This window comes from Streptopelia decaocto, assembly GCF_964273445.1.
Source record: "Streptopelia decaocto genome assembly, chromosome: 10".
NCBI lineage: Eukaryota > Metazoa > Chordata > Aves > Columbiformes > Columbidae > Streptopelia > Streptopelia decaocto.
Genome location: NC_138665.1, coordinates 3,186,505 through 3,200,646, shown reverse-complemented (window position 1 = coordinate 3,200,646; position 14,142 = coordinate 3,186,505). Strand labels below are relative to the sequence as shown.

The window sequence follows — 14,142 nt, the reverse complement described above, 5'->3', positions numbered from 1 at the left end:
CGGCTGAGGAGAGGTGTGAAGCATCTCCTGGTGACCGCACTCTCTAATCCTGCACACTTAGGAATATAGATATATTTAGAAAGTATGGACTCTGTTTATAGACAAGTTTTCCCAAAGTCTTAGTAAGGCAAGATACAGGCTAGTTTGAGCATTGGATCTTGGGTACTTGGTGCCAGGGTACTGAAAGTTAAAGAAAGTATTTGGCTGTAGATTTATGTTTAATCCAATCGATCCAATTACTGTGCTGAGCCATGAGGGCTCCAGTTGAAATTGGGTTCAACTTTCTGCCACAGCTTTCCTTTATTTAAAAGGGTTAACAACCACTTCAGCCACAAAAGCTGAAGAAGCAAACCCGAGGTACAGTATGTGTAGGATTCCTGTAGACAGTTCGGTTCTCACCCAGTTTGCAGGAACCTGCTTCACTTGGTGCCACTGAGCAGGAGAACTGTGGATATTTCACTATTTGCAAATCATCTCTACAGAACAAAATTCAGAGTCGTGTCTTTAGTTCGTGGCCACCATCCAAAGACTGCAAATTCTGCCAAAAATTGAGTGTGGCTGCTGAGAAATTCACCAAGTTCCAAGTGCACCTGTCGTTTTGGAAGCATTAATAGTGGCTGTACCTGCTGACCTGGAGTGATGTAACATCATGACTACAAATTAAATACACACCTTTTGGATTCAGTTGTTTTATTTTGCTCTTGCAAGCAGCCACAAGACAGGCTATAGAAGAATAAATAAATTAAAGCAGAGAGTGTAGCAATTTACACCACCCCAACGCTGAGATGCTTGACCGTGAGCTGACAGCTTTGTTACCGTACCCGATTCAGTGGTCAGGCAGTAACGAACCAGAGCTAATCTAAGTCAAGTATTTCCCCCTTTGGCCAAAAAGATTTTTAAACATGCCCTTGATCAACTCAACAGTAATAAAACGTAGAAAAAAAAAACCCGTGTAATGTCAAATAGTCATATGCGTTTGTTCCAAGTGTCAGTCTGTTCCAAAGTACTTCTGTCCAAAGTGTGTTGGTGCAACAGGATGAACTTCTGTGGTTAAAATGGTGATTTCGGGGAACTCCTGGATGATCGATTTGGCACCTTTGGAGAGAGGGCAAACGCAATAATCACTACAGCCCCGTGGCTGTGTCTCAGCACCACACGTTAAATCACAATCAGCAGCGCTCCACAGGTAAGTCAGGCTCTGTTCTTCCACCTCCATGTTTCTGCCTTAGCTGACCATCTATGAGAAGCTTCCTGAGTTTAGGGGGCTGCTTTTCTGGGTTTCCTTATTTGGATTTTTCTTTACCATACACATATACTCCTGATCTAACCACCAAGTGGTTAGAACCAGCCAGGAATAACTCTCTGCAGTTCAGCTGACTTTTTTGATAGTGATTTCTGCCACAGCCAGTTTTTAAAAACAATGCACAAGATCCGTTTTCCTACTTCACAGAAACAGAGGTTCCTTTCTTGGATCGCCCTGCACAAGTTCAGCTCTGTAACATGCAGACAGGGCGGTTCTATAGCTTCCTTGATCTCATGTTCCCTACAGAACTGGTGATCTTTTGGTGGCGGAACAACGCCGCACCAGCCACGGGCTGTGATGGTCCAGAGCAATGGCAGCACCGGCCTCCATTTGTGCGTCGCTGCGTGAAGCGTTTTGTGTACCTGGCAGCGCTGCAAATCCCTGCTTTTACGTACGCTTGAGCATTTGCATTTTGCCATTAGGTGTTAAGAGGCCTTCTCCTTCCTGCTGGCCCACGCCAAACCCCTTGATGTTCACTCTCAGTTTTATAATTCAGAAACAAAAACGCCCCTCTCTCCTGAGGTTATTATCATTATTATCATTATTAGCAAAGGAACAGGTCCCTTGCACTGTCCGAAGTGCATAACTTGTGTCACTCCTCCCCACTAGACACACCCGTGCTGGCTCTTGTGTCCCTTGGCAGCCCCTCGACTCACCGTGAGGTGTGGAGAACAGGCTCAGCAGGATGATGACGCTGGGTTGGACGCCGTGTTCTACGAGAACTTTGACAGCCTCAATGACAGTGTTACCAGTACCTAAAAGGGGTAAGTCTGAGATTTTAACTGTTTTTTTCACTCCCTTGGTTGAAGAACCTGTCCTGGGCCACCCGAGAACACCCGTGTTAACGTTGGTGTGTGACTGAATGGTGGTCCGGTCCTTTCCCACCGGGAAACGATCATCTCTGTGGGTATTAATTGTAGAAAACTTTGGTCTCCCAATGAAGGAATTTCATCTCTACTCTGAAACAGCCAGCGCTGCCAGGTTGTAAAGCACTGAAGTCGGTGCATTTTATTAAAGCCCTGAGGCAAGAAAGCTCATCTCAAATAGTAAAATGGCAATTAAGAGCCGCATGTGTAGAACCAGAATTAAACCTCACACTGGAAAAGTTACTTCATCCTGACAAACTCCTTACCACGCTTAACAGATTACTCTTTTAGTGGTATTTAATTTCAAAGTAATTTACTTCTACGATTATGATATCCAAAAATGTATTTTAAGAGCATGCGAAAAATACTGTTTGAGTCTTTTCTCGGGGCAAAATTTTAAAAATTAAATTTATATCAAGTCTTAATGCTTCAACCTTTCTCACAGCCGCAGGCTGCCCAAATGAATTGCTCTGCATTCGTGCTGGTGCAGGCTGACTAATAGGTGTTCTGGCACAGCCTGATAAATGCCCTGTGTCACCTAAATCAAGGAAAAAAATCTAATCAAAGCCCCTGAAATTTGGAAATTTTCCTTTAAATTCAGTGCACTCCCTGCTCAGATGGGTCGAATGGTACATAAAATGAAAGACACTTACTGAGTATTGGGTACATAAGAAGAACTTTTCTCCTGTAAATGTCTGGAGGAAACTTGGCATAGTAGACTTTTGCTCTTTGCGTCTCCTCGTCGCTCTGGATCAGGATTTTTCCTATGCGGATGGACCGGCAGCAGTCTCGTAAACCTTGTTCCATTGCCTCTCCTCAAAATGAAGCAAAAGAAGCCAATGACAAAGTGTTACACGCTAAGAAACAGCAGAACTGCAAGATGCTGCAATTAAATAGACAGTCCCCAGTCACTGTGTTGGTGAGGAGTTCTGAAATGGAGATTTTTTTTTTCTCAGTTCTAAGTGTTAAAAACACTCGAAGCTGTTTTCCTTTTTCATCTGTTTAGACAGAAAAATGAGTCTGCCTGGTATAACAGGTTATTGTTCCCACACACCAGTGCTGAGCTCTCAAAGGTGAGAGCTGGAGACAACAAGACAAACGTGTGGGGCTTGGGGAACAGCTCTGAGCTCTGCCCAGAGACACCCCGGTGCAAAACGCAGCACGAGAAAAGCTGTGGAGCCGCTGATTTTACATCACAGACAATTGGGCAAAATGAACAGAGACTCTACCACCCCTGAACATGGTTTATTTGGACACCTGTCTCTGAGCAGGAGGAGTCTGTGGCAAACAAGGACAGTTGTCCTGGCCTCTCACCATTAACAGCTGCTACAGAAGAGGCCAGGTGAAATCTATTGCAGCTGTTTGTCTCCTAAAAAGTTAATGAAATGTATTACTTGACATTTTGTTATCAAGGATACTTAAGAAAGAATAATAACTGGCAGGTTTGGGTGTAACTTTGCTGTAGAGAAGCATTGTTGCCCATTTTTGAAAGGAAGTTGATCACAGGTTTCAAAAACATTTCATTTGTCCTCAATCAACAACCAGAAACTGCCTACCACTTCTCATGATGCTGACACCGCAGTTTCCCTTTTCAAATCTGACTCCTTCATACTTGTGTCCTGTGAAAAAAAGCAGACGTCAGTGTAACTGGAACCAAGATGCCCCAAATTCCCAGGGGACAACAGCAAGCTCCACGTCTGTCACCAGGCGCCACGAACCAATGTGCACACAGTACCCTGCAGCCCTTAAACAAGCCATGGGAACAGGGCCAAAAACAGAAGTGGTAAAGGATTTTTTTATGTTACTTTAAAAGTCGTGTTAGAAAAGCGTCACAGAAATGATCCTGTCCAAGTATATGATTTGTAAAATAATCACAGAGTACCTGAGTTAAGTGAAGAGCACTATGCAAAATAAAGGTGAACAGTACATCCCTTAAGCCAGGTAAGTGCAGTCCAGAGCTGCAGGTGGAAGAGTTACCTGACATAACACTACAGTGCTACTGTCATTATGTTGTTGATCGCTGACAGAAAAAAGAGGAAAATGTGCAGTGGAGAGGTACGATCGTCAGTGCTGTGAGCTCAGGTCTCTTGTTAATTCAAAGAATGAGATTGTCCCAGTCATGGTTCTTCAGATCTAACCCCAGAAGCTGGTAACAAGCCTGCCCAGCACCACTGCTAGAAGAACGTGTGATGTTCCTACAGGTGTTGCATGCTCCCTGGCCCGCCTGAAAAAAACCCAAAGGCTCCCTTGAAGGAGAAAGAACAGGATGTTTCAGTGGTGTCCTTGAGGGGTGCTGTGCTTCTGAGCCCAGAAGAGCAGAAATCACCGGAGGTTATGGCATCTTTGAAGTGCTCGGAGGAGCAGGCAGGAATTCATGCAGGAGCATCTGAGTTCTCAAGGGACAGTTCCCCCCAGAAGAGCCCAGCTGAGGCCAGTTTAGCTCCCTCACTCGGAGCAGCTGTTGCAGTGAAAGGGCAAACGCTGGCTGCAGAGCTAAGGGAGTTCCAGGCAGTAAAACTCTGCAGTGGGACTGGGAGGAAGGGCAGGACACGAGGTCTTTTGACTGAGGTGACGTGTGCTCAGAGGGAAAGGTCTGAGACTCTGTGCCCATGGCCAGGGCAATGGCCCATTCAAAAAGACCCGCAGACGTTACTTGTGGGGACCTGTCAACAGATTCCATAATGCAGAGATGGTCACCAATCCATCCGTTGTCAACTGACCGGGAACAGATGTGATGCCAGTACTCAAGAAGTAAAGCAGCTGCTGTTTTATTTAAAAAGGTGCAAAGGAGGTGATTGTGTCTCCCTAAAATCTGTCTAGTTTCAGAATTAAGTGTTTTCAGTCCATCTTCTCTCTAACTAAAACTAAAGACATAGAAATGATTTACTGCAGAGGAGAGTGTGTGAATGTGCAGAGCTGCTCTCATCCTGCAGAAATGCAAATGCTACTGTCAGAGAGGAGAGGACTCACCTGGTGTGTCACACAGGTGTGCTGTGGGCTCACAGTGGTACCTGAGCACTTCCCAAGAAGTTCCTGATGCACTAAGCAGCTATCTCTGGGTAATACTTGCAGTTTAACTACCTTTACAGCTAAAAGGAGCAAACCAAAACTACTGCAATGGGTTTCCTCTAGTGTGAACACAGCCACTTTTTATTTCCTGCTTCTCATCGCTCCCAGCTGGGCCCCAGTTGCTAACAGTGAGTGATTTAGGCTGGCATGGCAAAACTGCTTGTGCAAAGTACTTTTTGTGACTTGTCATCAGTTTTAATTCAGCATTGCAATGTGAGCAAGTAAACTGATCTTGCACGTAAACCCGTAAATTTTCATCATGGTTTTGCAAGACCAGTTTAAAACCTTAGTAAAATGACAACTTTAAGTTTTGCTCAGTAGCCTTCTTGCACACCTTTTAGCTTTTTAAATGCCAGAAGGGACCTTAACTCTGTGCTCTACCCCGAATGTCAAACTATTCCAGCCTCAGGCGCCCCGGGAAGTGGTCAGGGCAGCGAGCCTGTCAGAGGTCAAGGAGCATCTGGACAATGCTCTTAGTCGTATGGTTCAGTTTTAGGCAGTCCTGCAAGGAGCAGGGAGTGGGATTCAACGATCCTTGTGGGTCCCTTCCAACTCAATATATTCTATGATTCGTGTAACAGTTCCGTATTTTTTTTGTATCAGTTAAGCTTCCGCTTCCATCCCTACTTGGGGAGGGCTTATTTCTCACGTACCTGTTGGAGTGGTCACAGTACATTCTGTGTATGGCAGTTGATTCAGTCCCTCTTCAACCACAAGTCTGATCTGTAGAACCAAAGAGATCAGTCAGCCTAAAGGGATTTGTTATCTGTGGAGATAAAATACTAAATCTGAGTAGTTTTCACAAGGACTAGGTGAACACCTAACAGCCTGGAGGGTCCAGAAGGGTCTCTTTAATACTAGTTAGGGACTGACTTTAGAGACCTTCTGGGGGTGATGCCTATGTTTTGTCCACAAATCAAATTAAAACATTACAAAACTGACTTTATTTATATGTGGCAGGCAGAGGCATCACAGCCAAATTTCTCTCAACAAATGAGTGAAGCACAAATGTAACTTAATTTTGCTGAAAGAAAACACTAGTGAAATGGAAATATCTACCCCCATCAGTGAGTCTCTGAGGTATGTTTTCACATCCGTACTTCTGTGACTAAACTGCAGCTGTGGCTGCTAGAACATCGACGGGAGCTGCAGCAATGGAAACGTACTTGCAAGTGCCCAAAGATGAGTCAGTAGATCTAGAAACCTCTTTGTCGCCTCCCTCTTCTGGCACCTGCCAGCTGTGGTTACTGTGGGATGCTCTGCCGAGCACCTGCGCTGTCACAGGGTGCAGATGGCCCAGCTCAGCAGGGACATCACCAAAGGTGCAGCTCACAAGCCACACACACCCCTCCAGTGTCCAGAAAACCTCCAACCCTCCCCTGGTGCTGGACCTGCAGCTGTGCCCCCAGCTAAGTTACCGAAACCTCTTCATCTGCACCCAGAATGATCACCCGTGAGAGATGCTCTGGGTATTAGAGACGTAACAACCCTCTCTGCTTGTGAGCCAAAGATTCACAGGCCAGAACTGCTCACGCAAAGCTACTGCCAAGGCAAAGATGAAACTGTTAAGCAAAAGGCAGCGTGTGATGGCAGAAATGAGGTGACTGCTCCTGGGATTGAGAAAGTATACTGCTCACTTCAGACATTTCTTATTCCAAAAACAGGGCAGACCAGAAGATTTTTTTCTGTTCTTCTGTTCTGCCCTACTTTCTTGCACACAGGCTGCCTCTAGTAGGAATCAGAAACCATCCCTTAAATTTATAGTCCATCTCTGAAGATATTTTTAGGCATTTTGGTACGAGAATCTTTTCCTAGATTCGGGTTTGTGGCAGCTGTATTCAGAGGCAGCAGTCAGACTAAATCAGTGAGGGGGTCAAAGGGTGCAATCACATAGAAAGGGAGCAAAAACTGAAAAAGTAATTCACGGGGTGGTATTTCCACTGTAGCAAAACTGCGTATGGGAAATGGGTCCTTTTGAATTGTCAGTCCTCTTTGAGTTTGACTCATGGCATGTTTGATGGCTCCAGGAAGCATCTGTAGATGCTCTACTGCCAGCTCCACTGCCTTCCTCCTCTTCTTCCTCCTGTCTCTCTGCAAGTAGGGTTTTTGACTCAATCACTTTAAGCCTCAGACTGATGGCACCAGTGTTGTTCTACAAAAAGACATCTTCTAACATAAACAAGCTGAGAAATCCTTTATTTAATTTTAGGTTTCTGGGACATCTGTACACAATTTTGTTTTATTTTTCAAAAGTTATTTCACCAAAGAAAGCCAACTTATGAGCCAGGTTTGCAAGAAATGCTGCTTTTCATACTGCTGTCACGTTGACAGGGTTAGCATTGCTCCATGTTATTTGCCAAAAGTTTAGAGTAAACCAATCGAGGTCTATAGACAAATAACCTCATTGGTTTTACTACAGGTATCAATGCTTTACACAGAGACTGGGAAGGATTCTTTTGTAAACCTGTCAGTGTTGATAAAACGTTTATTTTTGCACTACATTTTCTGCTGCTCCCATGCTCAGAGATTATAATTTCCACCTCTTTTCTCTCTGGACCTGAGAACCAGCAGCCCTGTTCCTACCCCAGAGAGGTGGTTGCCGTTGCTTGGAAGAAAGAACAGGGATTATTTTGGTCCCACGAAGCAGGCAAGCAACGTTGTGATCCAAGGTAGAAGAGCTTGACCACAAATTAAAATCATTAAAGTTATCAATACCAAAAATAAAGTCTATTAGTAGTCAGTCACTTGATCTATGAGTTAGAAGTGGTGGGATTTGTTGGCTTGGGCCTTTATGGTTTCTTGGTGAATGGGAATGCAAGAAATATCCTCATGAAAGGAAAAGCAGGGGGAAAGTGGAAGAGCTGCAAAGGTAAAAAGCACTGCAGTCACAATCTTAGGTTGTGGTCATATCTAAGCTCTGAGCAAGCCTGGATCAGACACGGATTAAAACTGGGGTAATCTCAGGAAGCCTGTCTGCCTGTAACTAAATGGTCTCTGGACTCAGCTTTGCCAGAGAAGGAAAGACAAACTCTCCTTGTTAACGAATGCGGATTTGCCAACAGCAAACACCCTCATGAATACAAGGGAGTATATGTGTGGGCGTGAGTATTGCGGTTTTCTTTAAGTAATTTAAATGAGATAAATGTTGCATTCCCAACAGTCTTTGTTCTGACTTACTGAAATGTGTGAAAACTTCAAATTGCTTTGTCCCTGCTCATAACTACCATATGGCTAAAAACAAATTCCCAGTCTGGATGCACCCAGAGCTACTAATCTAATACACAAGTGCCAGGAGGCACTTCTGCATGCAAGCAATTGCTAACATCTAGCCTGTAAGAAATTGTACAGCTCTGTTCACAAGATCAGAAGTACTGTTTCAAAGTAAAACCGAATTATCTCTAGCCTCTGTGCATCTGTTTTTAAACAGTATTCTCTTATTACTACTGCTCCCTGTCCTGAAGTAGTTGTGTCTTAAAATAACATGGTTTCTGGAACCCTTTGAGATGAAAGCAGTCCATAACAGAAAACAGAAGTCCCTGTACAGAAAGTTGCTGTCAAGCAGCAATTTCCTTTGTATAGAAAAGTTGCTCTCAAACCAGCATTTTTCTATCCTGAAAGACCCATTTTACAGAAGAGTACAATACCAAGAAGAAGAAATTCTTCACCTACCAGACGATCAGCAGAAAATACGAAGTCTCCTCTACTGGATTTCCTGAAAAAGGTAATAATTTGTATTTTAAATTGTGGAATAATTTTAAGAACATTGCTTAAATATAATACTAGCTCAAGGGCAATGTATTCTAAAGGCAGTTCGGAGAAACGTCTCCTACCATGTATTAAATCTATCCCACAGAGACTCTGCTTCATGGGTTTCCTGGCGAACGAGCTGCAGTGAGGTAACGCAGGGTTTGCCTCTGACTGCTGGCAATGCAATAACCTATTGTGTAGGTTATCCACTGCACTGCTGTGCAAGCTCGGTTCCAAAACACCTCACACACTCAGATGTGCACCAGCCTGGGCTGTTCCCTCCAGCTCGGAGCGAAAGCTGAGCTCCACCCGTTCTTAAGTCAATCATAAACCACAGGACAATGATACCACAGATCCTGAGACCGAGTTAACACACCCGATAAGCAGGATATGTATCGTATCTTATCTGAAATTCATTCAGTGTGACTAGCTTAGTGAACTTGAGACTAAAATGAGCAGGGATTAAGGAATATTCCCACGAAAATGCCTCTCTGCCATTTTATTAGCTTGGCTGCAACTGTTTGCACGTGTGCCGGCATGGCTTTGGGCCCATTCAGGACACAGAATAAGCTCAGTTCCTCCTCCTATGTACTGTGTAAGTGCGCTCTGTTAAAAGCCTGAATTTTAAAAGCAGATTTTAACACCTTCCTTCCCAAGTCCAGACCAACAACTCTCGCTACACACGTATAGGACAAATTTCCAACTAAGGGGCCAACATTTACAGTATACTGGCCTTAAAAACACTCAGACAAAGCATCAACACCAAAAGCAGCTACTTTTTAGCAGTTTATCACAGCAGGCATTCCTGTCCCTCATTTTCAAACCATGATGCTCTGGATGTATTTTAAAAAGTGTCAGCCTAATCTTATTTCTTCCCTTGTGCTAATAACACATTAGTAAAAATGCTGTTTATTTTTTGTTTTTTCCACTCTTTCTGGTAATAACAGGATATTCATAACTTTCTGGTACTTTGACATTAACCAGAAAGGCAATACTCAAAAGAAACCTCAATCCCAAATTGGCAAAACACAACCCCCAAAACCCTACAATCATACAAAGTGATTTTATTAAGATTTTTGAAGGGATTTGTATTTCTATTTGTGGTGTGTATAATTTTTATTTTAAAGGAAGTGGTAAAGTGTGTAGGTTCTTCCAAACCTTTTCAGCTCCTTAATCAAGTAACAAGACAACACCTAAAAAAGTGAGGCATCACCACCTCACTGTTGTATAACAACACACGGCTAACACCACCACCACTGTGTTAAACAATAAAAATTACTCTCATTTTGTTCCTGAAGGTATGGAAGCATGGCTGATGTACAATTAAAGTCACATGCGTGTCTTAAGAGGTGAGAAGAAATGTTTTTGGGGAATGTACCCTAATACAAGCTAACTGCAGGGTTTCTCCTTGCTTCTATATTCATTTCTATATTGTTCACAGTTCCCTAAGGAATTAGAAGCCTTAGCAGAACACGACAGAATCATCTCACATAACAGACACAATAACCTTTATATACCTACATTTAAATAATGTTTATTGTTAAATCAGGATTTAAAATGATACTACTAGTCTGAGCTAAAGAATTAGCTTCTAACAAAAAACAGAGCTCTACATTACAAATTGCTGCACTACTAATTTCAGCCTCCAGATCCCTGGTTCTAGTCTGTGCGGGCTAGAAATGACTTTGAGATCATACCGTCCTTACAAAGAGGCTGTAACTGTTTGTTCCCAAATGTCCAATACTTAAACACATCAGTTTACATCCCATTAGTGGACTCAAAATTCACAGTGTAAAAGGCATCTGCCCACGCAACAAGCATTCACTGGACGGAAAAGCGAACAAGGCTGAGGATGATGAGCAAACCCAGGCACGCTCCAGGTGAGGTGATCTATCCGTCTCCCTGACTCTGGCACCCAGACCTAGTTCTTGTTAATTTAATGAAACAAAATAAATACATGGTCATTTTAGTCTATCAGATGACCATTATGGACTCAGCGGTCTCTGAACCCACCACAGGACATGACAATCAGCCACATGAAGGTGGGTTTTTCTTTTATAAAGTGGACACAGTTATTTCAATGGAAAGGCCGTGATTTCTTTCTCCAATTTCTCTCAGGAACAAGGAAAGAGCTTTCCACTTGTCTGAGCAGCTCATGCTACAGACCACACAGAGTCCCTGAGGTCATCTGCATCCGGCCGGACCACCCTTAGCTCCAGGTAAGCATGCCCGACTCCAGCCTGCCGAGCACATTTTAGCATCTTTTTGAATCACAGGCCACTCTGAGGTCTCTCATTTACAGAGAGGCAGCTCACTTTCTGGGACAGAATGAAAAATACTGTTTCTCTACTGTCCTTACATACAAAGCCTCCACCTGCCTTTCTGAGCAGGCTGTTGTCCAGCTTTCCTCATGGGTTGGGAAGGGAGCTTGAAGTGACAGTCACACCTCCACTGCCAGGGCAGCGTCACGCTCAGAATAAAGCACAGTTTGCTATTACTGCAGCTATAAGAGTAATGCATTATTTACACATCTTATTCTATGCCTCCCCTTAACAAATCTCGCACGATTACGTTGATGCAACTCTGAAAAAAAAATTTCTTCAAAGTTAAAATATCAGCTGCTGGTTTCTAAATAAGCTCACTATAACCAGAAACTTATTAAATGTATTTGCAAGAGTCCAAAACCTACTTACAACAAAATAATAATAGAAAAACCTATCTGGGTACAGCAACCACATTGTCACTATTTGCCTAGGTATCAACACTATATGCTATTTTCTTCTCACTATTAGTATTTCACGTATTAGTATTATTAGTAGTAGTATTAGCTACAAAGTTAAGCACTCAAGAACTAGGAAGTACCAAAATGTGCACTACGCAGAAGATGGACAGATATGAAAGAAGGGGCAGAACCATGTCTGTGCCATGTGTTAGTTATTGCAGATGTTAGAAAGCCAATCTGCCAGAGGAGGTTTTATTCAGAACCTGATCACTCCATCAATAAACTCGATTTCACATCTCTGTGTCTGCTGGTGGCTCTCGCATCGAAATACACAAATTGTACTTTTAATAGAGATGGCTGCTACTTATCTTTGTCATATGTCACATGCTAAATACCTTAATACTTTACAATATCACCTTTCAACTGCTGAACAATCAAACCTACAAATGTGATCAGTGGGGGGTATGTTTTCAACATCTGAGATGCTATATAAGGCATAATAAAACATTAGGTGTTAAGTACCTCATACTGGATATTCAGCAGTGGGGCACAATTTTGCATGGATTTCAGCACTTCAGCTTAAGGTTTGTAAAACTGGAAAAACACTTTTCTGTCTCACAAGGCATGGTGGCAGCAAGGACTCTTGGTGAACACAAAATGACAACAATGGAAAAGAATGTCTTGAAAAATGGCTCCTTTCAGGTAATGTGTCCTAAATAAACAAACTGTTCTCTCTTTGTCTGCCTCTTTAATACTGTCTCTCTCCCATTCCCCCAGCCCACCATCATCTAGTCTCTGTGCTATCCCCTACTTTTTGTCTAATTTGTTCCAGTCCCTGCTCCTCAAACATCTGATCCCAGTTCACATTTATTTCAGCTAGTCCCATTTTTCTCCAATCTTTCTTATTTCTACCTCTCTCAGGCTGCCCTTGTGATCCTTTTTTTCTGGCCATCCTTGTCCCAAAATCCTTAACACCCTCCACACACACTACTACAGGCTGTAAAGACTTCACCCTTACATTTTCCTTAACATGGTAGCCCAAATCTTTCAGCAAACCCATGTCATTTCCCTGCCATTTATTCCCAAACCTAGCATGTGTCCTTCTCCAACCTTTAAATCCAGTCTGTGCTCCTGTATCCGCCTTGTCCTAGTCCACCCCATCCTGCGTGCAGTATCACAGAATCCCAGAATGTCAGGGGTTGGAAGGGCCCTGGAAAGCTCATCCAGTGCAATCCCCCCATGGAGCAGGAACACCCAGACGAGGTTCCACAGGAAGGTGTCCAGGCGGGTTGGAATGTCTGCACAGAAGGAGACTCCACAACCCCCCTGGGCAGCCTGGGCCAGGCTCTGCCACCCTCACCACGAAGAAGTTTCTGCTCATATTTAAGCGGAACCCCCTGTGTTCCAGTTTGCACCCACTGCCCCTTGTCCTGTCACTGGTTGTCACCGAGACGAGCCTGACACGACACGCAGACAGCAGTAAGGAGCCCCAGCTCCTGCCGGGACACCACGATGCGACAAGAAGCCACAGTTTCCTTTCTCAAGGGTTTTACACTCGTTTGTAGGCTGATGATGCTGTGGCGAGCGAGCTCCGAGCCGCCCGCGCTGCGGAGGTACGCGAAACCCTCCCAGCAGGGACAGAAAAACCCGTACGGGGCTGTAAACGCCGCCGAATTAATCTCTTTGTTGCCGGCGGCCCCGGGGCGGGGCTGGCGACCGAAGCCCCGGTGGCGCTGCCCGCGGGGCGGGCTCGGCCCTTCCCCTCCCTCCCGGGTCCGTCAGCAGACATGGCCGCGCCGCGGGCCGCGCGCTGAGCGGGCACGGCAGCCCGGCTGCACAGGGCCCGGCTCCGCCACCGGGCGCGCGGGGCCGCCTGACAGCCGCGCCGGCAGCCCGCGGGCAGCGCCGGCCGCCACAGCCCTCCGGAGGCTGCGCGGGAGCCGGCGCTGCGGGCCGCCCAGAGCGGGCTCGGCGGGACCGCGGCTCCCTGAGGGACGGGCCGGCGGGCGGCGATCGCCCCGCAGCCGCCCCGCCCCGGCTCCTCCTCTGGTCGCGCTTCCCACCGCCGCGCGGCCTCCCCGCCCGCCCCGGCCCGCCGGGCGCTCACTTGTCCCTGATGATGGTCTGGAGCTCCCGGAGCTGGTCGTTCATGGGCAGCAGCTTCAGCTGCGGCCCGATCGCCGACGCGCCGCCCTCCCCGGCGGGGATCGGCGGGGCATCCGCCGCCACCCCCCCGTTGCTGCTGCTGCTGTCCGGGCTGGGGCAGCCGCTGTCCGGGCCGGGCTCCGCGAAGCGGATCAGCCGCGAGGCGCCGCCCGCTGCGGCCGCCGGCTCGTCCTGCGGCGCTGGCGCGAGCCGCGGGTTCTGGCAGGGCATCGCCTCCATGCGCCGGGGCGCCCCGCCCCCGCGCGGCCCCGGCCGCCACGCGCCGCGCC

At 45.8% G+C, this 14,142-nt stretch overlaps 1 protein-coding gene across 1 annotated transcript; it reads right to left on the bottom strand.

Annotated features, from left to right (window-relative positions):
- Positions 1 to 347: 347 nt before the first annotated feature.
- LOC309444205 (uracil phosphoribosyltransferase homolog) lies at positions 348 to 14,142 on the bottom strand. The gene is made up of 7 exons (XM_082061847.1): positions 13,815 to 14,142; positions 8,908 to 8,950; positions 5,892 to 5,961; positions 3,726 to 3,788; positions 2,823 to 2,984; positions 1,960 to 2,058; positions 348 to 1,095 (listed from the first exon to the last, which is right to left on the bottom strand). The coding sequence occupies exons 1-7, from the start codon at positions 14,090 to 14,092 to the stop codon at positions 989 to 991; spliced, it is 822 nt and encodes a 273-aa protein (XP_081917973.1). The 5' UTR covers positions 14,093 to 14,142; the 3' UTR covers positions 348 to 988.

Bases quoted from the DNA above. Each gene is read 5' to 3' on its own strand.
- LOC309444205 (XM_082061847.1), bottom strand. From the start codon at position 14,092: ATGGAGGCGATGCCCTGCCAGAACCCGCGGCTCGCGCCAGCGCCGCAG. The intron at 5,962-8,907 runs GTAGGTGAAGAA...TTGGTTCTACAG, and splicing joins TATTTTCTGCTGATCGTCTG to ATCAGACTTGTGGTTGAAGA. The intron at 2,985-3,725 runs GTAGGCAGTTTC...CTTCATTTTGAG, and splicing joins TGTCAGCATCATGAGAAGTG to GAGAGGCAATGGAACAAGGT.